Below are 23,590 nucleotides of genomic sequence, written 5' to 3' on the forward strand. Positions count from 1 at the left end.
CTGGTTCACTCCCCAGATGGCTGCAACAGCTGAGGCATTCTTGAAGAGACAAACCTGAACATATCAATGGTTACTAAGAGCTAGTAGCAGCTTGAAGATGAAGCTACAACAGGGCAATGTAAGTGTTTTGGGGGTAAATGGACATTTTTTTGCATCCCAATTGTGGTGAATGCTGCATGAATTTGTATGTAATAAAATTCACAGAATTGTATATTCCAAAAGTGTAGTTTGTTCTCTATCAGCTTGAACATTAGAAAACCATAAACAGGATGCTTGACACCACAGCCCACAGATACATAGATTATACACCTGTGCATCATCAGGGTGTACCTGTGTAAGGGAAAGGGTTTTGAAAGAGTTCATTTAAAAATGTCTTACAAAAAAACTAGGCCCATGTTTTAAATTTTTGGACCAAAATGAATTTATCTTGTAATTCCATTTTCCTTGAAAATTTGGATACTCCCCACAGCCAGCAGTGCACTCAGAGCAAACGGGCAGAAGATGAGACTTGGGAAGTCTTTACAGACCTCCAGTTTCAACTTTCTCTTCATCATGGCTGTAAACACTGAGGCTGTCTGCGTAGAATTCAGGCCTAGGAGCTATTTAATGTCAATGACCCATGCTTATCCTTCACCTGAATCATGCTCCACCTGTCCACGCAGAGGGCATTAAAAAAATAACCTAAGAAAAGGGAACCCTACTCCACTGCTGGTGGGGCTGCAGGCTGGTACAGCCTCTATGGAAATCAGTATGGAGAATATTCAAACAACTCAAAATCAACATACCGTATGATCCAGCAATAGCACTCCTAGGAATATATCCAGAACAATTGTTTTACGAGAAACCAACATGCACTCCTATGTTCATAGCAGCACAATCAGTAATTGCAAAAACATGGAAGCAACCAAAATGCCCATCAACAGAGGATTGGATAAGAAAGCTATGGTTCATCTACTCCATGGAATACTACTCAGCTATTAAAAAAAACAAAATGCAGTTCTTTGTGGCCAAATGGGCCAAACTGGAAACCATAATGCTAAGGGAAATGAGCCAATCCCAAAAGGTTAAATACCACATGTTTGCCTTAATTTAAGATGATATGATGTTATGTATAACATGCTATGTTATGAATGTTATATGTTGTGTATAAACTAAAATTGAAATGTAAGTGAGGTGGTCACTGAAGGTGGCTAGGAACTCGCATTTACTTTTAACATATTGGTTACTCATTACTATGTCAATTAATTCCATAATGATGTAAATTTTTGCTGATGGTATGTTGGAGCTTTCAATTGACTGGGATGATACTCTGCTGGCTCTGTCTTCAGACCAGAGAGGGTATACCTAAGAAGCCGTTGAACTTGACTGGACAATAAGATGCTGGACTCTATGTTTGGTATACGCTTGCAATGGGGAAATCTCAACTGAACTTGAGCTGTGGTTATGCAACAAGGTGGAGGAATCCACCATGGTGGGAGGGTTTGGGGAGGGGTGGGGAGAACCCAAGTACCTAAGTAACTGTGTCACATAATACAATGTAATTAATGAATTACAAATAATAATAAAAAAAATAACCTAAAAGGGAACAGCACTGGGACACAGAGGGTTAAGCTGCCACTTGCAATGTTGGGGATCTATAGCTGACCAGCTGCTCTGCTTCCAATCCAGCTTCCTGTTAAGGTGCCTGAGAAGTGTTTTTTAAAAAAATTTAAGCAGAGGGCCCGGCACCATGGCCTAGCAGCTAAAGTCCTCGCCTTGAACGCCCCGGGATCCCATATAGGCGCCGGTTCTAATCCCGGTAGCTCCACTTCCCATCCAGCTCCCTGCTTGTGGCCTGGGAAAGCAGTCGAGGACGACCCATTGCATTGGGACCCTGCACCCGTGTGGGAGACCCGGAAGAGGTTCCTGGTTCCCGGCTTCGGATTGGCATAGCACCGGCAGTTGCGGCTCACTTGGGGAGTGAATCATTGGATGGAAGATCTTCCTCTCTGTCTCTCCTCCTCTGTGTATATCTGGATGTAACAAAATGAATAAATATTTAAAAAAAAATTTAAGCAGAGTTTCTCAAACTCTTTAAAACCACCCACAGTCGGAATTCACTAGCTTTCAAAATGATTCTTAGCTAAATTTTAAAATTTAACCTAACACACAAATTGTTCTAGCCATGAAAAGAATCCCAAAGCAAAAATGTGTCAATACATTTTAAAACAACATTTCAAAGGCATTTTCATGCAATGGTTTTGGTTGTGTTGCTCCTCAGAGAAAGTAATCAAGCATTCTTACTTTTGTTTTTCACTTCTCTAATTCAAACCATTTGTTCACTGTTGAAGATTTATGAGATTTCCATCTGTCAGTTTATTTTATTGTATTTTTTACGTATCACTTACAGTAAAAATAGCCTCAAGACAATGTAAGGAATTGGTCAAAGCCAATTCCTTTGATTTATGGCCCTTCTTTCCCAGGTGGCATTGTGCTGACAGTGGGATCAACACGGGGCAGTATCTCCAATTTGCTCTTCCATTATGTTAGATTTAGTGGTGACTGTATGATCACCATTTGGTTTCCTAGCAAGACAAGCCTCAAATAAGACCAAAGTGCAGCCACTTTTGTATCTGGAACCTGTATTTTAGAGAAAAATGTACAAATCATTTTTTTTAATGGATCCTAATGCTGTCAGGTTTGGCTGTTTCATTCTCTTGCAGATGAGACTATAATGAATAACTCCATCACTTTGTGAGTTTTGAACAATACCCTGGTTACAGCTTTGAGTGAAGAATCTAGTACAAGCATTTCACTGCAAGAGCACAAAGCTCGAGTACTCACATTTGGACTTGGTTTGTGCATAAGTTGTATGTTCTCATGAGAAATTAGCTTTTTAATTCTTGTACATGTTTGCAGAAGCAAAACTTCCTTTTTAACTGCTTTTCAAGGGTAGGGAATCTATTTCTCTGCCAAGGGTCATTTACATATTTACATCATCTGCAAGCTACACAAAATTATCAATTTAAAAATTAGCCTGTCATTGATTTATGCAGTTCCTAGTTCTGCCTGCAACTGCCTTGGCAGAGACAGACCCACTGATTTCACAAGCCTTAGATGGCCTGTGGGCTGGATGTTCACTGTCCCTGCCTGAGGAGCTCTTCCCATTCTCCCAACTACTCACCGAGCCCTTCTGTGACCATAACCTCCGCATCAAATTCATGGATACAACATTTTGTTTGTTTGCAGCCAGGCTAGGTCAACCAAGACAAAGCTCAAGAGACAACCAGAAGATGCTCCTCTTCCCTCAGCACCAGCTCCACAGGACACGGTCATCCAACCACTCAAGCAAAATTCATAGCACAGCTGCATCCAATCATCAGCATATTCCGGATCCTTGTCATTGTTGAGCCAACTGTGACTCTACATGCAGGTTCCAGCACCTGCAAACAGGACTAATTTGACATAACCTACTTAAATAAGATGCTACAGGCAACGGTATTTAGCCTAAGTGGCATTCATACTGGAGTGCCTAGAATGGATTCCCAGTTTTGGCTCCAGATTTTAGTTTCCTGCTAATGCAGATGCTGGGAGGCAGCAAGGATGGCTCAAGTAACTGAGTTCCTTCCACTGATGTGGGAGGACCTAGATTGTATTTCCAGATCCCAGGTTTTACTTGGCCTTTGCCAGCATCTGTAGGGTGAACCAGCAGATGGAAATCCTTTTTCCCTTTCAGAGAAAGAAACAGCAACAACAACACACAACAATTAAGAGAAAGACTATTCTGTAGCTTTTGTGTAAATGGCCAAAAGAAATTTCATTTCCCAGGATGTTGACAGGCCTGGCAGCCAAACTGGGCCAAATCACAAATCATTTGGGACTGCTTAACTCTGTTACCCTCTGAATAGACACAATTAAAATTAGAGAAGTGAGGCAGGGGTAGGGGGGAGGATGAGGAATTTTTAAAATACTTCTATTCATGATAATTTGGTGACATTTTACTCGAGAAAATATCATTAATGCTGAGAGATGGGCCTAAAATAATTTTCTACAGTTTAATACTCTGATGAAAAAGTATTTCCTTGAACTACTGTGTTAGGTTGCATGACAAACCCAGAGAAACACCACTGGGTTGCTAAGCAAAGCCAGAAGATGTCATTTAATATGTTCTAATTACATTTAGGTACAAAGAGCTTCCAAATGGCCTTATTTAGCTGTGGTGCCATGCTCCGCTGCCTGCGTCCCCAAAGCAGATGTTCTGGTTAAAGGCCCTTTGGGTGCAACATAGAAATCTTACTAGCCAAGGTCTGTATGTCTAGAACTGTCATCTCTCCTCCATCTTGATTAGCTCTTGACCAGCAAGGTTGGAGAACAAGCTTGGGTACTGGATCAGCAAATGGATCTAGATGTCTGAGTCCCCCAGGTCTCTGAGATCGATGACCAGAAAAAGCAGGTAATGGCTGAACACCCTGGATTCTGTATTCCCAAGAGGGTGACTTCCCCACATAGAGTTGCTAAGGAACCTAGACAGCTTTGGGATTCACCAAGACAGCCTTTGGATCAAGGGCTCCCAGAGGGCCACATGGCAGTGTATGAAGACATTTTTTGCTGTGTGGGGAGGCAAGTACTAGTGGCCTCCAGCAGATCATGATGGATGCTGAGCATTCCGCAAAGAACAGAATAATCCCACAACAACAACAAAAACTGTACAACTCAAAATGCCAGTCATGTTGAGAAACCCCAAGTCAGATGAAAACTGAAAAAGATACTCTAACTTGAGGCATTGCTATAGGTTTGAACGTATTGAGGCCTCATGACACAACAGATACCAGGGCAGACCAGCGCTTTCTGTAGCTGTGTATTCTCACTTTCACTGTTTCCCATTGTACCTGCTTCGGGGTGGAAAGCCATAAGCCTCTCACGTGCTTCTCACCCATTTTTGAAATCGCTTTCTCTGCCACTTGCCTGTGAACTTGGGCACTGACTGAAGTTGGAACTAATTTTGTTCATCTCAATTTGACTGTTGATGGGAATTTCCCATCTGGAGTAAAACTCTCACCTGGCAGGAAAAGTCTATGGAAGTCAGACTGTGGGCTGGGTTGCAATTCCTACAAACTCTATCATTACTGATGTTATCATTACTTAACGAAGTCCAATTGGAAACCAGTCACGGGAAAATAATTGAACTCATTCTAAACTCTGAGTAAGTTACTACAGCTGAAACTTTCCACCCAGGGATGGAGGGAATCAAGGCCAAGCCAAAGGAGTCTACTCTCCTGATGGACTTTCACCTCCTCACGTCATAGAGGATTATTTTTAAAAGCAGGAGTTATCGTTTTTTCTTTCGATCAGGCTGGCCCTGGTTTGCACTTGAGGCTACTCTACATATGACTCTGAAGCTTTTCAAGCACTAAAGGACTTTGTTAAGTAAATATGATGGCCCAAGGGTGCACCAAGGCCTGTACCTTGTTTCTCTGACTTGAAAGGCATTTCACACTTGACTCATCCAAAGTCACCGGAGAGCAGACCAGAGTTCTGCTCCTTCATTCTACTCCTGCAGCCTCAGAATCCCTCTTTGTTTCTGACAGCTGTCAGCTAGCTCACTCCTTTATCTGCTGGGCCTGAGTCAGACTTCCCTGTGCCCGTCCTCCCTGGCAGCCCGCCTGGAGATGCTGCCCTGCTCGGCTGACTGACTCCAGGGCTCTGAGTGCAACTTCCTCTTCAAGCAGGAAGGGAACACATTTTCCTTCTCATCACTGTTTCTTGTCTCAAGATGTTTGTTTCTCAGAGCAGAGCCTCCTAGGTCTTGCGTGGCTTTCCTGAGGCTGCCATACCAAGTTACCACAAACTAGGTGGGTGAGTCAAACTAACAGCATTGATTCCTTCACAACACTAGAAGTCAGGGACCCCAAATCAAGGTGGTGGCAGTGCCTTGCTCCCTCTCACAGGTTTAGGGGAGACTTCCCCCTAACTTTTGGTGATCCTTAACCTTGGTTGGTAAACATATTGCTTTAAGTTCTGTCTCCATCATCACATGAGATTCTTTTCCATGTGGCTCCCTGGGTGTTTTCTGTTATGAAATGGCATTTTCTTCTCTGTCTGTATCCACCTTCTTCTTTTGTAAGGATACCCCTCCCCGCCATCGGATCTAGGGTCCACCTAAATCCAGTATGACCTCACTGTAACTTCATTACATTGGCCAGATACTAGTTCTCAATAAGGTCACATTCTGGGAATGAATGTTGACAGGGGGACCTCTAGCAATGGTTTTATTTTTTCCTGGAAGGCCCTTTGGTTCCAACGCAAAAAAGCAACCTGCCAGCTGGCTTCATCCCTCAGCACACACTACAGACCCACCACTCTCTCCCTTGTACACTGGGCTATGATGAGGCTGGCAGAGTGTCCTGGGTCTTTATTCCCTTCTGATCTTGTTCCCATTTGAGGGTCAGGCCTGAATGGCTCCCTCTATGCTTAAGTTTTTAAAGCAAACCTGTGTACAAAGGATTTTATGGAACCCAGAGCTCTAACCCAAAGGAAGATGGATTGGCATCACCCAACATCACAAAGCTGTGTTCCCCAGGTGCCAATGGTGGATTCCCAGGCTATTTCATCTCTGTGGGAACTCACATGCTGGATCACTGCCCCAGCTCGCTCTTGCCCCAATATTCACATTAAACCTGCACAAACCAGTCCATGGTTAAAGGCAGAGCATGGGCTGTTAGAAGGCTGTGAACCAAGGCTCCACCTGGGACACCCACCAGTCACGTGGCCTCAGCCACTTAATCTCTGTTTTTGATGTTAATATCAGCAAACACTGAAGTTTCCATTAGCATGAACCATCTAGCTCATCATCACCCAACAAGTCCCCAGGGAGAAATCCGGTCCTGTATGTGGTTGTGAACACGACTGACAACCTCACTTTCACCTATGTTCATTAAGCACACAGCATTTGGTTTGAAAAGATGTAAAAGAGATCCTGGCTGCCTCCAGAATTCATTGGATTCTTTTCCCATTCTGAAGTGGGCAAAGCATGCTCGGAGAGACAGCAGTAAATAAAGCAGAGCATGGGACTCTCTCAACTCAATAGGCAAATGAAGATCTCTACCCAGCAAATAAGACCAGAGAGCATGACTGCCCTTCTGTAAAGGCTTCTGAAGACAGAGATAGACCAAGGCACCCTAAGGAAGCCATCCAGTGACACAGGAAAGTGTCACAACATGTGACATGTCACACAACACAAACAACACTTGCTGGAGCGCCTCTTACCTCAATTCCTTCTTTGTTTAAGGCATATTCATCAAAATTCAAGATGGCAATCTTAATTGTTCTCGGAGGGGGCAGCACCGTCAGGCCGATATTGATGGCGTTACTCCTCTTGGAATCCAGAACAATAATCTCTTGCCTTTTCCCATCGGCAGCTGTTTTCTTGGTGATAAAACAAGGAGAATTAAAGATTAATGCAACATTTTGGGTCCTTTCTGTATTCCATGATCAAAAGCAAACTCACTACTTTCTTAGGGATGAAAATAAATGGCCCTGAGTTGGCTTGAGGAAGCACTGGCTACTGTTCAGCAGAGATCAAGGACCAAGCTCCGCAAGGTTGCCAAGCTTCAATGGGCAATGGAACTTCATGAGTCAGACACATTGCAAAATAAAATGGATTTTCCTTCAATTGGGAAAATGTGATATTTTGCAAATAACCCTGCCCCCTAGAAGCAGCAAAAACAAAATCAAGACTTGTCAGAATCACTTTTGGGCAGGCTGCAAAGTGTCAGAGTCTTGGTTGGCCTTTGTGCTTGGGGATGGTGCCAAAGCAAGTCAGCACACATGCTACATGCTAAGATGTGGCACAGAGAAGAGCATTGAACCCGGCTGGCCAGGCAGGGCCCTCAGCTCCCTGGCTGTATCATCTCGGGCACCCTTCCTTACCATTCAGATATCCTCCACTCTGTCTCCTAAAGAACAACTGGCCTTCCCTGTCATGCTTCAGATATACGTGCTGCCCCCTGGGTGGGTGGGTGATGAGTGGCATTCCAAAAAAAGAGAAATGAAAAGGCATGCACTGGTGAACAGGAACAAGAGACAAACAAGAATGAGGGACAGACAGACATGGAAGTCAACAAAGGGACAGAGGATAAGGGGACAAAGGTGCCCTGCATCCTGAGTACCTGTGTGTGGATTTCCACTGGCCTAGAGGTTCGTTATAGGCAGGCCCTGGGCCTCCCTCATCTCTGCACTCCGGGGCCAGCCCAGGACAAGTCTATGGCTGGAACTCAGCATGGAGATCAGACTGATTATTTGTATTCCCCCCAGATTCAGACTTGAAAGTCTCCAGTGTGCTATATTTGCAGGCAGGGTCTTTGGAGATAACAAGATGGTGAGGGTGGGTCCTCATGATGGGGTTAGTGTCCTACTAAGAAAATACGGGAGAGCTAGCTCTCTTTCCTACCCTAAGAGGACATAGCAAGAAGGTGGCCATCGGCAAGGGAGGAAGAGAGCCCTTCCCTGAACCACACTGGCCAGTAACTTTATCTTCACATCACAGCCTCCAGAACCGTAAGAATTAAAGTTCTGTCATAAGACCCTCAGAGCATGGTATTTTCATCACAGCTGCTCTCTCAGGATAGGACAGTATGTGCAGTGCTGCACCAATACTTGTCAACATCCCAAGGTGTGACCAAATCCCCCCAGATCTCTCCTTTAGTTCTCACAAAGTGAAATGTAGGTGGCAATGATGGAGGAGGTGCAGCTAAAGGGAGGACAAGTAGCCACTGTTGCTCAGGTTTCTCTTGAGGCAATCACAGCTGGGAAGAAAATCACTGTGATTCATGCAACAGGCCTGCATTAGCAAAGATGAACAGGAATAATGGCTCTCCAGGAGAAAGACAGGTGCAGCAAAAGAGCTGGCTGTGCTTGCTGCACCAGGGGCTCAACAGCAGACAACCATACCTCCTTGGTGGGTCTGTAAGAGCAGACACTTACACAATGTCTAGGACCTGTGGGTCTGTAATAGCCAACACCCACAGAATATCTAGGACCTAGCTGACAGGTCAGGAGATGTGCAAATAGATGGGATCTGCCAGGGGTGAGACTGGAGGTGTGATGAAGCCCTATGGTAGAGGACATATCATGGGAGAGTTATAAAGCTCTGAGCATTCTCTGTGGGCAGGTTCCCTCCTACCAACCCATTTCCTGAGCTCAGGCCTCATCCTCTTCCTTTGAAGCAGAGAATCTGGCTGGGCCTATGGCAACACCAGCCATAGGGAGCCAGGGAGCTGAGAGGGAGATAAGGACAAAGCCCTGCTGACATCCTCCTGGGCCCTCCCAAATTAACTGCCACAATTCTATTCTGTTCCTTCAATGTGCTTTAGGGACCAAACTCAAATTTCTCCAAGAAAAAACAACCCCGAGCATCCCAGCTGCTCTGAGGTCTGGTGGCCAGGAGGGGTAATGCCTGTGGGTGTGGTCGTGAGCTTTGAGCCGTGGGCTCCCAGGGACACGTGGTACAGACGCATGCCTGCTCTGCAGGGTAAGCTATGTCTCCTCAGTGTTTAATCAAATCAACTTGGCAGGAGCCCCTGCGAATTCTCCATTTAGCTTTTTAAATCTAATTTAAGATATTATGTGTGTGGAATGCTGAGAAGGAATGAAAAAGGTCTGAAAAATGCTGAGAATAGGCAAGGAAGAGAAATGAACAACCTCTAAGAGCAACATGAGAATCTTGGAGTGCCTACTGCTCCAGGTTCTGTAGGGCACCCACCCCAAAGCCATTCCTTTCTCTCTGTTGACTAACAGCACCCCGATTTTTGCCAAGCTATCGATGTGTCAGTTAAATCAGTTACTTGCCTGGGTGCTTTACATCTAAAACTAGTTACATCTAAAATTAGTTCTGGCATTAGTTTTCCAGAATAAAACAGTAGACTGACTCAGCGGTTCCTGCCTTCTGCCCTTGCCCCCTTGCTGCCCTGAATGTGGACATAAGGCTCACCATACTGCAGGTGTGGCCGTAGACATCTCATGGTCATGTGGAATGAAATGTAGGAAAGCAGCAAAAATTCTCTAGGATCAAAAACCTTTGAACTCCTTATCCACAATCTCCCTTACTTTGGGAGCATGGAGAAAGGTCCAAGCAGGCCCATAAGCTCAACTGAAACTTCATGCAGACAAGAAAAGATGCCCACCCCTGGGGATACTGCCCATGACCAGCAAGTGGGAGGAGAAATGCCCCACCCCCACCGGGTTTCAGGCTATGCCAGCCAGTGTCCACTCATATACAGAGAAAAGCTTATACAGACACACATGGTAGCTCTGTACCTAAGATGCTTCTGGTCATGTATGCATTAAAACTCAATTTATAGCGACAGACCCCCCACTTCCTGATACACTTCCCAGTAAGTCAGCAAGGAGCAAGCAGCCAAACTTCCTAAGACTACTGTGTGTGTGTGTAGATGGGGTTGGAGGGGAGCCGTCTCCAGAGAGGCTGTCAAAGCTCTTCCTCCCCCGCTACAAAGGGAAGATGAGGATCACAGGACAACTTGGAAAGGAATCATTCACATGTCATTCTTGGTCATTAGAATACACCCCTAACTCCAGAGGTTGTTGAACATTAACGTGCTATCAGGTTTGCCTGAGATGAAGGAATGATTCAGGAGGACTGTCCAGCTCATTCCTTCCCTGCCACAACCACCAAAGTGCTGCTCCTTATGCCTGGCAGCACCTGCCATCTGAAGATTAGCAGTCATCAGTTCTCCTCCATTCCAGTGGTCCTGCTGGGAGCTTCAGGTAGCCAGTGGTGAAACTTGCATGTCTTCAGCATGGTTTCACAACAGAGAAATTCCCACCTTCTTTCACAAAGCCCTCCCCTCATTCTCGCTGCCATGGCCCTACCCTCAGCCTCACCTCTGGCCTCTTGGGGGTGGTTCACACCCAGATGCCTGTTTCTGGTCCCTTCCCCTTGCTAACCCTCCATCCTACCCTTGCCAAAAGTCTCTCTATCAGGAACCTTTGTGCTTCCGCATTTCTTGGATCTATAAGCCACAGTGATTATTTACAGAAATTAGAAAAGTAGGCAGTTGGTCAATGATAGAAAAGGGATAGAAAGTGGGCCTCATATAAGCAATGGAAGATTTGGCTAAGAAGGGCACCCACAAGGAGGTTGTGAGGTGCAGTGTGGCAGGAGCTGAGAAAGCTGCTGTGTATTGTGACAGGATACCAGACATGCTCCTGCCAAACAGGGAAATGACACCTGCCACCTATTGCCATATGGGGAACTAGTTGAAAAAAGTGATGCCATTTGCTTCAAAGCAATAAAAAATTAGAAGGAGGAAAAACATGACCCTAGAAAAATAAGTTTAATACATATATTCACACATCTGTACATGCATACCTGTATATATACACACATATATAAACAACTATGTAAACATTCAAATTAGATTTCTTATAATTGGCAAAAAGAACTCTGAGGTTGGCATAAAGAACCATAGGAACAAAGTGAATCAACAATCTTCTGAAACAGTCATGTTACATATGATCCCTACATAATCAACAATAAGTATTTATCATGCAATAAATACTCCTCCTCTCAGAGTGCTTTATAATGTTCCACACAGGCATTAGACTCCTTGGCAGAACAGAATGACAATGTAGAGAAAACTCCAAGAGCATGATCCAGGCCATTCCAACAAAGACACCAAAGTTGGTGACCCAGAAGCATATGTCAAAGACCTGATACCCTCACAAACAAAACAAAAAGATGACTTAAAGTGAAACACACCAATCTGGGGAATGAACATGACAAAGTGGATGCCCAAAACTTCCTTAAGAAGAGGCCATGGGGGAGTGCAGGGAGATACCTCAGTTTGCTGTTGACTGGGGTCCATCACTGCTGACAACTGTCATCAATGATTTTCCACCTGTCACTTTCTGATTGGCCACATATCAAATAGAGGGAATAAATAAATACTGGAAGATATCTGACTTCCTTACACAGATCTTTCTCCAGTGTCTGTTATGTGCCCTGATTTAGTTCCAGAAAGTCTAGTAAATTTGAACTTCCCTTACAGCCAAGCTCTTCCCACAAAGGAGTGAATAGCAAGGATCCTCCAACATACCTAGCAGAGCCCTTTCCCACGGGACGTGTCTCAGAGAAGAGCTTCAGAATTGGAGGCCATGTAGGGCTTCTGTTTGAGATTGAACTTGGCCAAGAACAAGAGAAGGAGCAGGGACAATGAAAAGCCATGACAGGTGAGAGACAGAGGACACCCCTGTAGAAGGAGAGGCTGTCCCAGTGTGCTAAGCACTTTGAGAGCAGGAGGAGGAAGGCAGTCATAATGGCAGTTCAGGGCCTTTCTCCCTCACAGCCCAAAAGTGAGGGGCCAGCTGTGGGAAAACAGGAATGAACCCTCTAGCATGAGGCTACATTCAGTTCCCAGCCTGAGTTAGGAGAGTTCTGAGACACAGAAAGGCAGGAGCTGATGAACATGGTGGTTGTTAACAGCCGAGGCTCACGGGCAGGGCAACTCCATGTTCTCCTGGTCATTGTCTGGTTGGGTTGACTCATCAAGCAACGAGAAGTAGGACCCTGCATATCCAGCCACCCCCAAGAGGCAGAAAGTGCCATATGGTAACGAATGTCTTCTATAACAGCTAAACAGATGCATAGGTTCAGGTGGAACTAAGCAGGGCAGAGCCAGCCATTCACCCAAGTGGATCTTGGGTGTGACACTGGTCCTCACTGCAGAGCACAGAAGAAATGTCCCGCAAGCAGAAAATATTCAACTGGAGGCTTTGAAAAGAACAAGCAATTGCCCCAAGAGCACGTATGTTGGATTCTTCAAGTAAGGGCCCCAACTTGATTGCAAATGGTTACGAGGGCCAGGTGACCACCACACAAAAGTGGTCATGACCTGATTCCAGTCCCCATCCAGGGGAACAGAAAAGCCCTTGACCCCCCACTCCCTCCTGCATTGGAGCCACTCACCAAAGAAGAAAACTATGGGGGTTACTGGCAACCATTAGGAAAAGGCAGAAAGAGAAATACAAATTGTAAATAGCAGATGACACAGATCCCTGAAAGGGGGCCACCAAGGATCACCCCTTCATTTTACTATCAAGAGAAGATGTCACATTTACAGAGTGGATGTTTGACTCCCAGAACTTCCCAGTGGAACACAGCACCCAGGCTAAGGATGGAACTGTCAAAAGAACCATGGAGTCCCGGAGGAGCAGCCCTTGTCCATGCTTTTTGGCGTTGCTGTTGCAGTCCTTGTGCCTAATGGGCAAGGCTCAAGTTCCAGAAACGGTACTGGCTCCCTGCTCACTGTCAATACAGTGACACTGAAGGATATTGCCAAAGCTGTCCATTAAGAAAAAGTAACAGTTACAAGGACACAATGATACAGATATCCCAAAGGTGGGGGACAAGGGTACAATTTTCCTGAGGTCTGGCAACAAAGGTGATGGCAAGACACATGGCAAAACGTGAAGGCCAAAAGCTTACACATACATCTACAGAACTGCTGAAACAAACAAAACAAAGCAACAACAAAAACATAGCCAGGAAGCAAATCCATGGTCAGAATAGGCTTGGATTTTTTTCAAAAAGGAAAAAAAAATTTGAAATCCCATATGCTAGCACAGGTCAAGTGTGAAACAGACAGGCTTCCTGCTTTCATTTACTTTCTTACCCTCACCAGCGGACTAAGTACCAGCACAACAGGCACACCCAGGACTTCCTGGCACATGGGGTGTCCGATCCCATACTTAGATCCTCAAGTTGTGTTTGCAATTTCCAGGCAGAATTCAGATTTTTCTGATTCTTGAAGATCTATAAAATATCTCATCTCCTTGTATTCTACAGTTGAGTCAAGCTGGGAGCATTCCAATCTCCTGTCAGGAAAGCACCAGGTTTCAGGACCATCAGCGTATGGGTGCTGCTTGGGAATCTCAGACTCCCTGAAGCTCACTGGTGACTTTACATGATTCATGAGAGCCTTCATTTAGACCTGGGGTGAGGTTTACCCCTCCAACCCATGAAAGCACCATCTCTAGATATTTTTTGAACAAGTCATTTGATACCTCTGGAAACTCGTCATTAAATTTCTCCAAAGCCTAGAGCCTCATCTCCAGGATAAATCCAATGAGATCAAGGGAGTGATTCTATCAGGGTCCCAAAGAGGGACAGAGGCTCCTTTTTTTAGGTCTCCTGCTCTACCCGACATCTGTCCTAGGCTGGCTGCTACAGGTGTTCTCCTTACAGGATTTTCTGACCTCATTCCAAATAGGCACAAGGTTGGAATCTTGCCCTCTGGGACCCCACAGGAAGAAGTCAGGTTCATGGAGGTCCTCTCTCCACCCTCTCCAGGGATGCTCCGCCTGGACATCCATCCAGGAGAGCGCTAACTCCTTTCTGTGTGACTCAGCACATCTTAGATCATCAGCAGAAACACAGGGGACAAAAACTCAGCATAAGGCTTCCAGTTTTCTCCACAAAACTTCGTGAAGGTTGTTATATTAAAAAGCTATGCATCTATCTACCTATCTAGCACTTACCTATTTCTTGCTTAAAGACAAGTTGATCTGGCTTTAGAAATGACATATTTGGAAAGGAAACTAAAAGACATTTTTTTGCTATCATATTCTTTAAGTGATCGCCCCAGCCTTGGATCTGGCTCATAGATTTTGGCCTTGGGGGTGATGGAAGGGTCCCAGCCACGCCCTGTAACTATTCTGATGTTACTTTTCTCAAGGAACCTAAAACCAATTTTCCTTATTTTGCGCAGCCTTGTAAAGTACATTCCTGTTTTATTTTTGTTATATTCTACTGTGTTTAATGAAAACCTTCTCATAAACCAGAATTTGGAGGTGGCTATTCATGACTGTGTGGTATGAAGAGCACAGCTAAGAATTAGAAATAGAAGAGAAATTGATTCTATCTGTACTTGTAACTCAAACAAAATGCAATCTGCTTTCTAGGGTGATGGGTTTGAAACTTAATTTGCATTTTTACTTTAAAAAACATTTTGTAGTTTATTTTATTCTTAGATTTGCTACCCTGAGAGGCAAAGATACGGCTGCCTGGGCCCTGTGCAGAACATTTTGGAATCAGTATGGTAAACTTTCCAATATAGTTCTCCAACAATACCTATGGATGGGTTGCTTCTAGAAATACCATGATCTGTGCATGCTCATCAAACAGCCTAGTGTTCGTATATTGACCTATGTGCAACCTAGCATACAACTTAAGCCGTCTCAGGATTTCTTACAGTAACAAAGCCAAGGTAAATACTAAGTGAAGAGTTAATCTCCTGTGTTGTTTATGGAATGATGAGAAGAACAACAGCGTGCAGAGCCTCAGTAGTGCTTCATGTCTTTTCCCTAATCTCTCCCACCTATGGTTTGTGCAATCTGCCAATTCAGTGCCCCGAAAGAGGGTTCACTGTAAGCTCTTTCCTCTTGGGCCTCCCTTTTATTACAACGAGGCAAATAGTGACTACTTGTTCAGTTATTGAGCATTTCGGAGGCTACTACCTACTTCAAGCAAGAATGAAACCAGGAGCTACTGAGATTGCAGAAGCCAGGGTTTCAATAATACCCAAATCAGCCACAGCAAGCCAGAGGACAGAGGAGTTGCAACATTCATTCTATGTCTTTTCAAGGAAACTAGTGACCAAACCAGCTTGTGGTTTTAATTGAAAAGACATAGGCTCACTGCCAAACTTTCACTTCCATTTATTCCCCTCCCCTGTCACTGAGTCCAGGAACACCTTCTGCCCCCGCATCCTCCCAAGTTGATGAGTAACCACAGGAAGTCAAAACAGACACATCAGGCAAGAGCACAGGCAGGATGAGCGGACAGAGATGACTGCGCCAACCAGATCAGTGGACCAAGGAGGTGGCAACTGTGGATAACTGCTGGCAGCTACAGACTGGTGTCCAAATCCCAGCCAGCCTTTTCCCAAGTGCCAGACTGAATGTAAGACCTGGAAAGGTTATATACATCACCCAGCACCATTCAGTTTTCACCAGGTCTGCAAAAGCAAGGACACAGAGCCTGTAGGAGTGGGAGCCAGGTATTACGTGCTACAGAGGACAATGTTGGGGCTCTGTGCTGGGGCTGACTGGGCCTGATTGCCTCTGCTAGATCTGAGCACCACAGATTCCCAACCAAGTGCTCATTCTGCCTTTAGAGAATTCCTGAGGCTGCAAATGATTTAGATTCACATTCTCACTGACCTTGGGTGAACATAGCAACTGGTTCAATGCCAGCTGGCAAGCAGGGAGTTCAAGAACCACATCATGTGCTTTGAAAGAAAGGTGACTAATATCAGCTCCCCTGACTGGTCTTCCAGCATCACACAGCACTGACAGCACAAACTCCCTCATTCTTGTTCTGTAGATGCTCCAGACACTTTTGGATTCAGCAAGTAACCTTGAGTGCTTCTCACCAAGTGTTTTCTCATTCCCCTAACTTCTGAGGAGAAGGGGCATTCTTAAAATGGGAACATATCCAGAATCACCGCTACTACAACCATTTGGGGAAATAAATCAAAAGATTTCAGATTTTTTCTCTCTCTCTCATTATCCCTGTTTGACACTATGCCTTTCAAATACATTTTTAAAAAAATGTAAAGTTGAAAAAATTTGCAACTAGATGTATATGTGATTTGTAGGCTACTGAATACATGGTTATTGGGAACCATGTAGAGAGTAGCAGCGGACTGGCTCAGCCAGATTATCCAAAGCAATGTCACTTGCACTCCTGCCTCAGCAAAGGCCCAGAGTGATTCCAGCTGAAGCTGAAATGACTACCATCAATCCTAATCAATTAAGGTAAGATCAAATGAACACAAGGAGCCAGTTAGGGAAGCCAGCAAACACGCTTTCCTTTGTTAGCATCAACATCTGCTACTGGCTCCGCTGGCATTCCTTCTTTAACCTTGGAGTCTTATTCCCAGGGTAATCTGGTGCTCTGAAAGCAACTCTGCCCAAGGTTAGGAAGCTGGTGTTGGTGTTAGCTAATCAGCCCTGTTCACTCAAGCAGCTCACACCCAAGAACACTTTTTTGTACCCCAAGCAGGCTACTATGCATAGAACAACTGCTGATCAAGAAAGCAAGCTTGAGGCCAGCCATACCTTTGTAACAGACAGTTCCTTGGATTTGGACTCAAACAGGTGCTCCAGTCTGGAAGTGTCCACCTTAATGGGTTCCAGTTTCGACCACAGGAATTCTTTGCAACGGCGATTGTTGGGACACGGCCACTCAAAGGGCCGTACCTCGTTCCAAAACAGACGGATAGTCTTCTTTTTCTTAGCGAATGCAGGCTGACCCCTGCCTACCTGGGACCACCCTAAGCCCTGAGGAGTGCTGAATGCTGGAGGAGGAGGAGCCAATAAATTACCGGGGACTGGAGGGGGAGGCACACCGTCAAGTAGGGGCGGAGGGGGCGGGGGTGGCAAGCCCAGAAAGGTGGGTGGAGGTGGGGGAGGTGGCCCTGGGGCATCCCTGTGGCCCAAGTCCACATCCAGCACATCAATGTCATCCTCCTCCCCCAGGTCAGTGAAATCCATGTCCTGGATTCTGAGCTCCCTCGGATTGGCCATGAGCTGGTCCCAGATGTAATCAGACTCTGTCTTCAGCTGCGCAGGTGCCACCTCCGGACCCTTGTCACTGATCTCAGTATCAGGAGACATGGAACCTCTTCCTAGGTCCCCACTGTTGAATTTTTCAGCGAAAGCTTTCACGCTGCCTCGGTTGTCCAAGCAGCCAACGTCTGACCTCCTAATGCTCTCGTCCTGAACCTGTGAGCTGGCCTGCAGGGTGGATATCCTGGTGGCAAGGCTGGCTACCACCTCCGCCTCCTGCTCGGTCCTCTCCGTTTCGCCCTCACCCTTCTCTTCATCATCCGTGGATTTTCTGTTGTGGGCATACAGCATGTCCAGCATGAACCGTTTGTTGGTGAGGATGTCGCCGCACTGTCCATTTACACCTGCATCTTGAACGCCTGCAGACCACAAACCTGGAAAAACACAGGAGGCAGACAAGTGAGAAAGCCGGCAGGGAGCCTCAGTAGCATGAGCAAAACAACCTCCTAATAAATCAATGAGCTGCAGGCCTAACGCAATGGTTTAGTGGCTAAATCCTTTCCTGACAAGCACAAGGATCCAATATGGACACCGGTTTGTGCCTTGGCTGTTCCACTTTTCATCCAGCTCCCTGCTTGTGGCCTAGGAAAGCAGTAAAGAATGGCCCAAAGCCTTGGGACCCTGGCCTTTGTGGGAGAATAACAAGAAACTCCTGGATTCTGCTCAACTCTGGCCATTGCAGCCACTTGGGGAGTGAATCAGCAGATAGAAAATCTTAGTCTCTCCTTTTCTCTGTAAATCTAGCTTTCCAGCGAAAAAAATAAATCTTCAAAAAAAAAACAGATGGGCTGCACACACAGTAGTGACTTTAGAAAAGATGCTGAGATAAAAGTAACCAAAGCCAAAGCTGCCCAAGGCCCTGGAGCCAACACCCCAGCACTGCTCCCGGCTCCCACTGGGGCCCAGGGGAGAAACTGACCTTCTCTGTCTGGCCCACCCACAGCAGCTGCTCAGGACACAAGCCACAAGCAGCTAAGAGGTCTTCATTTCAAATAGACATGGTATAGCAAGGAAGCCACTCCTTGGCCCTCTAACAAGTACTGGAGGAAATGTAAGGGTACCTCTGCTTGCCCCCTTCCCCTGAATCTTCCCCAGGACACCTCAAAGGGCCTGGAGCAGAATACAAACCATACCACTATCACCCACTGAGTTCATGGCCACCAGTCTCCGGGACACTTAATGTTGCCTTGCAATTTCATTAACTCCCTCTCTTACATAACTCTTCAATCCCCTCCCTCTGTTCACACCCCCTGCACCCGCACCATATGCTTCTGCATGGACAGTCATACTTTTTAGTTTATCAGCCTACCAGGAAGATCTCTGAAGATCTTCCAGAGAGCCATAAGACAAGGCCTTCCTCTTTCAACTCCCCACAAAGCATTCTCTCTGCAGAAGGCAAGTGCCATAGGAAACCACTCCAGCCATTTACTCTGTCTTGCAGCTCCCAAGCTCTTCCCAGGGGATCCTTCCATCTGGCATACACTGGAGAGCTCACAGAACTCACGGAAAAATATGCAAGAATTTCAAAATTTTTAATGGAATTTTTTTCATGAACTTGTTTATCTGACAGGCAAAGAGAAACACACAGGAGAAGACAGATGGGCAGAAAGAATATTCCCATTCTATGGCTCACTCCCCAACTGCCCATAATTGCTGGGGCCAAAGCTGGTAGCTAGAAATACAATCCAGGGCTCCCACATGAGTGGCAAGAGCTCAGTTATTTACTACTGCTTTCCAGGGCCTGCAGTCAGAAGCTGGGGACAGTTATCTAAAGCAGGCACTGTGGGATGGGGCCCAGGCATCTTAGACATCAGGTCAAACTCGCACCCTTGCATCATATGTATAACTCATCCCATCTTAAAAACACAAAACCTGCCTTGATCCTACTTACCCCCCTTACCACCCAGCTTTCCTCTTTTTCTTTCCAATAAGACTGCTTCTACAAATTAATTCATTGCCTCTATGTTCTCTTTTGATCATCCCTTAGAACCCAGTTGATAGCACCATTCTTCAAAGCTGCTCATTTCTGAGTACTTTTGATTTCAGGTCACACTCACTCAGGAGGTCCAGGAGATGGTGTGCAATAAGAGAGCTTCTTTCTGTCTGGCTACTTCTCCGATCCCTTTGCTGTTTCCATGTTACTTTCAACCTTTCTCTCCATCTATACTCTTTTCATCATCATCTGAAGTAGTCTTAAAGCTTTCAACACCACCCATAAATTGGCCATGCTTCGACTGCAGTCATTTCCTATTCCTCATCCATCCTGTGGCCAATTCTTAAATGTCATAGTCATCCTTGACTCCTGTTCTATCATCCTTCATGTCTAACACAGTACCCTGCTGACCAGATTTTCATGTTATGCACAGAAACCCAATTCCTTTCCTCATTGGCTCCAAGGCCTCAACCCTGGTCCAGGCTCCCTTATAAACAGGGAAATGATTTTGATGCCAGGAGGATGCAGCAGATAAAACCAGAAATCTTTCTCTACAGAGCATGAGGCTTTCTCAATTGCCTGGGAGATGCTGGTATGTTCTTATTTTGGCAACAGTGAAAAAAACAGAGCTGGGTACTACTTTTAAATGGTTTTCTTGCTTCTTCATTCATTCATTCATCTTCCTGTTTTTTTTTTAAACATATTTATTTGGAAGGTGAGTGACACAGAGAGGGACAAACAGAAAGGTTCCAACATCGATTCACTCCCCAAATGCCTGAACAGTAAGGTGTGAACCAGGCTAAAGTCAGGTGCTAGGAATCCACCTTGGTTTCCAACATGGTTTCCTGGAGTCCAAGAACTTGGCTCATCATCTGCTAATGTACCTCATCATCTAAGGTGCTTTAGCAGAAAGCTGGATTAGACACAGAGCAGCTAGAGAACCGGAACTGGCAACCCACTGTGCCACAACACCAGTCTCCCAAGTCATACATCCCTTTATAATTTTGTAGTGTCCCTTTTTGTCCTTAGTAATTCCCTTTGTTCTGATTCTTTTTGATACTATTAAGGAGCAGCTTCAAAAAGGTCAGGAAAAACCCACATTACCAAAAAATCATGGGTTTCAAAAATTTCTGCACCAAAATAAATGTCTCTTTTAATACCATTCCTCACAAACTTTGCAGATACACAGAGAGGAGGAGAGACAGAGAGGAAGATCTTCCATTCGATGATTCACTCCCCAAGTGAGCCGCAACGGCCGATGCTGCGCCGATCCGAAGCCAGGAGCCAGGAGCTCCTCTGGGTCTCCCACGCAGGTGCAGGGTCCCAAGGCTTTGGGTCGTCCCCGACTGCTTTCCCAGGCCACAAGCAGGGAGCTGGATGGGAAGCGGAGCTGCCAGGACCAGAACCGGTGCCCATATGGGATCCCGGCACGTTCAAGGGGAGGACTTTAGCTGCTAGGCCACACCGCCGGGCCCAACCTCACAAACTTTTAAAAGCACTTCCACATTGTCACTCCTACTTTTTTGTTTAATATTTTTATTGGAAAGTCAGATATACAGAGAGGAGGTGAAACAGAGAGGAAGATCTGTCCACTGATTCACTCCCCAAGCAGCCGTAATGGCCGGAGCTGAGCCAAAGTCAGAAACCTGGAGCTTCTTCCAGGTCTCCCACATTTGTGCAGGGTCCTAAGGCAGGGAGCTGGATGAGAAGCAAGGCTGTTGGGATTAGAACCAGTGTCCATATGGGATCCTGGCATGTGCAAGGCAAGGACTTTAGCTACTAAGCTACCACACTGGGCCTGCTACTTTTCTTTGATTAATGTTTGCATTACAAACCTTTACCCACATTCTAACTTTATCTACCTTTAGCCTTCTGTTTGGAATGAATTTTAAAGACACAGAACATAACTTTTTATTCAGTCCACAAATCTTAGTCTTTTAATGTAAGAAATATTTTTGATATGTTGGAGTTTAAGTCTGCATTTGGTTTGTTGGTTCTCTGTTTTTATTTATACTTTATTGGTCTCCTCTGGGTTAACTGAATCTTTTCTAGAATTTTATCTTTAGTTTTTAGGATGTTTTTAAGTGTAAAACATCATATAGTTTTTATCATGATTATTCTAGATATTATAATACACACATTAACTAAACAAAGTCCACTAGTATTGGGGTTTTACGACTTTGTGTGAACTCTAGAAACTGCTTCCTTTTTAAATCCATTTACCCCCTCACTTTTAAACTACCAATTTATATATTTCCTTATATATTTCATCTATGTAAATGGCATATTTTGCTTTCATCTTCAAATGCAATTTGTTTGAAACCCAAAAAGAGAAACTCTACCCTGAATTTCACTCATTCTGGTATTCTATCACCATATTTGTACAGAGAACTTCCTTTAATCATTCTGTAAGGTGAGTCTACCGGTGACAAATCCTCTTTGTCTTCCTTTATCTTACCTGTCATTCTTAAAGGATACTTTGGCTGGACACACAATTCATGGCTGACTGCTCCCTTCACTTCCATAGTATTATACCCCTTGCTGTTGGTCTCTATGGGCTTCAAATGAGCATCCCCTATGGCTAACATCTTTCTTTCTAGTTTCTTTAGAAATTCTTTTTTGGTCTTTAGTTTTTCAGAACTTGGATTATTGTTCGGCTTGGTGTGAATGTCTTTGGATGGCCCTGTTGGAGGTTTTGTCAGTTTAATACATTTATAAGTTCATGGATTTTGAAAATTGTGGGCAATTTCTGGCCACTATGTCTCTCAAGTTTTTATAGCATTCTTCTTCCTCAAATTCCAATGACGTGGCTGTTGGGTCTGTTCTTACAGTCCTACAAGGCCCTAAGGCTCTGAGCCTTCTTATTTTCAGGCTATTTTTCTCCACTACTTAAATGTAGTAGTTTCCACTGATCTACTTTTTTGAGTTCATGGCTTTTTCCGTTTATCAGCTGAAGTCAACCAGGAAGCCCATCCAGTAAGTTATTTTATTTACGTTGCTCAGTTCTTTTCTTTTTCTTTTGTTTTTTTTAAAAACATCTTTTACTTCTTTGCTTAAGTAGAGCTACACAGGAAAAAATAGAAAAGTACCATGATGGCTACTTCCAAATCTTTGTCACATGGTTCTAATTTCTGGCTCATTTCCATGTTGGCATTATGTGACTGCCTTTTTCCATTCAAGATGTGAGTATCCTAATTTTGATATAATGAGGAACTTTCTACTGTGTTTTGAACATTTTAGGTATGATGTGCTACTCTTTGGGTCCTAGTTAGCCTCTTCCTAGCAGCAAGTTCCCTTGATAGGCCTGTCCTCCATGTCCTGGTGGAGGTGAGCACTCAGTTCCCTGCAAAGGGATGCTATCACCACCCAGGGATAATGCTGACTTCCACATCCTCGTTGCTGATGGATAAAGCACCTGTCCAGCACAGCCCTGGCCTCTCTGCAGGAACATGGATGCTGACTTCCCTTGCTTCCGAATGAAGGAGGAGGCTCAGCTCCCTGCTGGTCCTCAATGATTCTGTACTGGGAAGAACACAGAGCCAATTCGACCCATCCCACTCTGCATAGCTTGCCCCTTGTTTACATCAAGTCAGAATGGATGCTCAGCTCTCAGTTGGACTCCGCCGGCATTGGAGAGAAGGGAGGTTAGTCTGCCCTTCAACCATGTATTCTCCCTTGATTTTATAAGACCTACTATGTTCTCAGCACCTAGCTAGGAAATGAGGACCCATCCCCCCATGAACATCATATGCCTCCTCATCTTCATTAACATTACAGTGAGGTGGAGACCCAGCACAATCACACAAGTCACCACAACAAAGTGTAATGAATGCCATGAGAAAGCCTCTCACCTCCATGTCACAGAATGGCACACACAAGACAAATATAAAACCACACAAGCAGAACAAACTGAGCCCGCTTCAGGCCTTTCAGATTCATTTCTGAGTAGCAAAAACAATTATTGGAAATAAAGACAGGTGACAGTTGTATTCCTAAGATTCCTTTCTGATTTAATTCAAAACATTGTGCAAA

General features: G+C 44.9%; 1 protein-coding gene across 3 annotated transcripts in view; it reads right to left on the reverse strand.

Moving 5' to 3' along the window:
* The window catches only part of FHOD3 (formin homology 2 domain containing 3), a 434,575-nt gene that overhangs the window by 37,618 nt on the left and 373,367 nt on the right, over positions 1 to 23,590 (reverse strand). For all 3 annotated transcript variants that reach the window (XM_058676902.1, XM_058676901.1, XM_058676900.1), the window contains 2 exons: positions 17,116 to 17,999; positions 7,246 to 7,404 (listed from right to left, as the gene is read on the reverse strand). In XM_058676902.1, the coding sequence (XP_058532885.1) occupies positions 7,246 to 7,404; positions 17,116 to 17,999 (1,043 nt within the window). The remainder of the gene's footprint in view (positions 1 to 7,245; positions 7,405 to 17,115; positions 18,000 to 23,590) is intronic.

The sequence above is a fragment of the Ochotona princeps genome, chromosome 18 (assembly GCF_030435755.1).
Source record: "Ochotona princeps isolate mOchPri1 chromosome 18, mOchPri1.hap1, whole genome shotgun sequence".
Taxonomy (NCBI): domain Eukaryota; kingdom Metazoa; phylum Chordata; class Mammalia; order Lagomorpha; family Ochotonidae; genus Ochotona; species Ochotona princeps.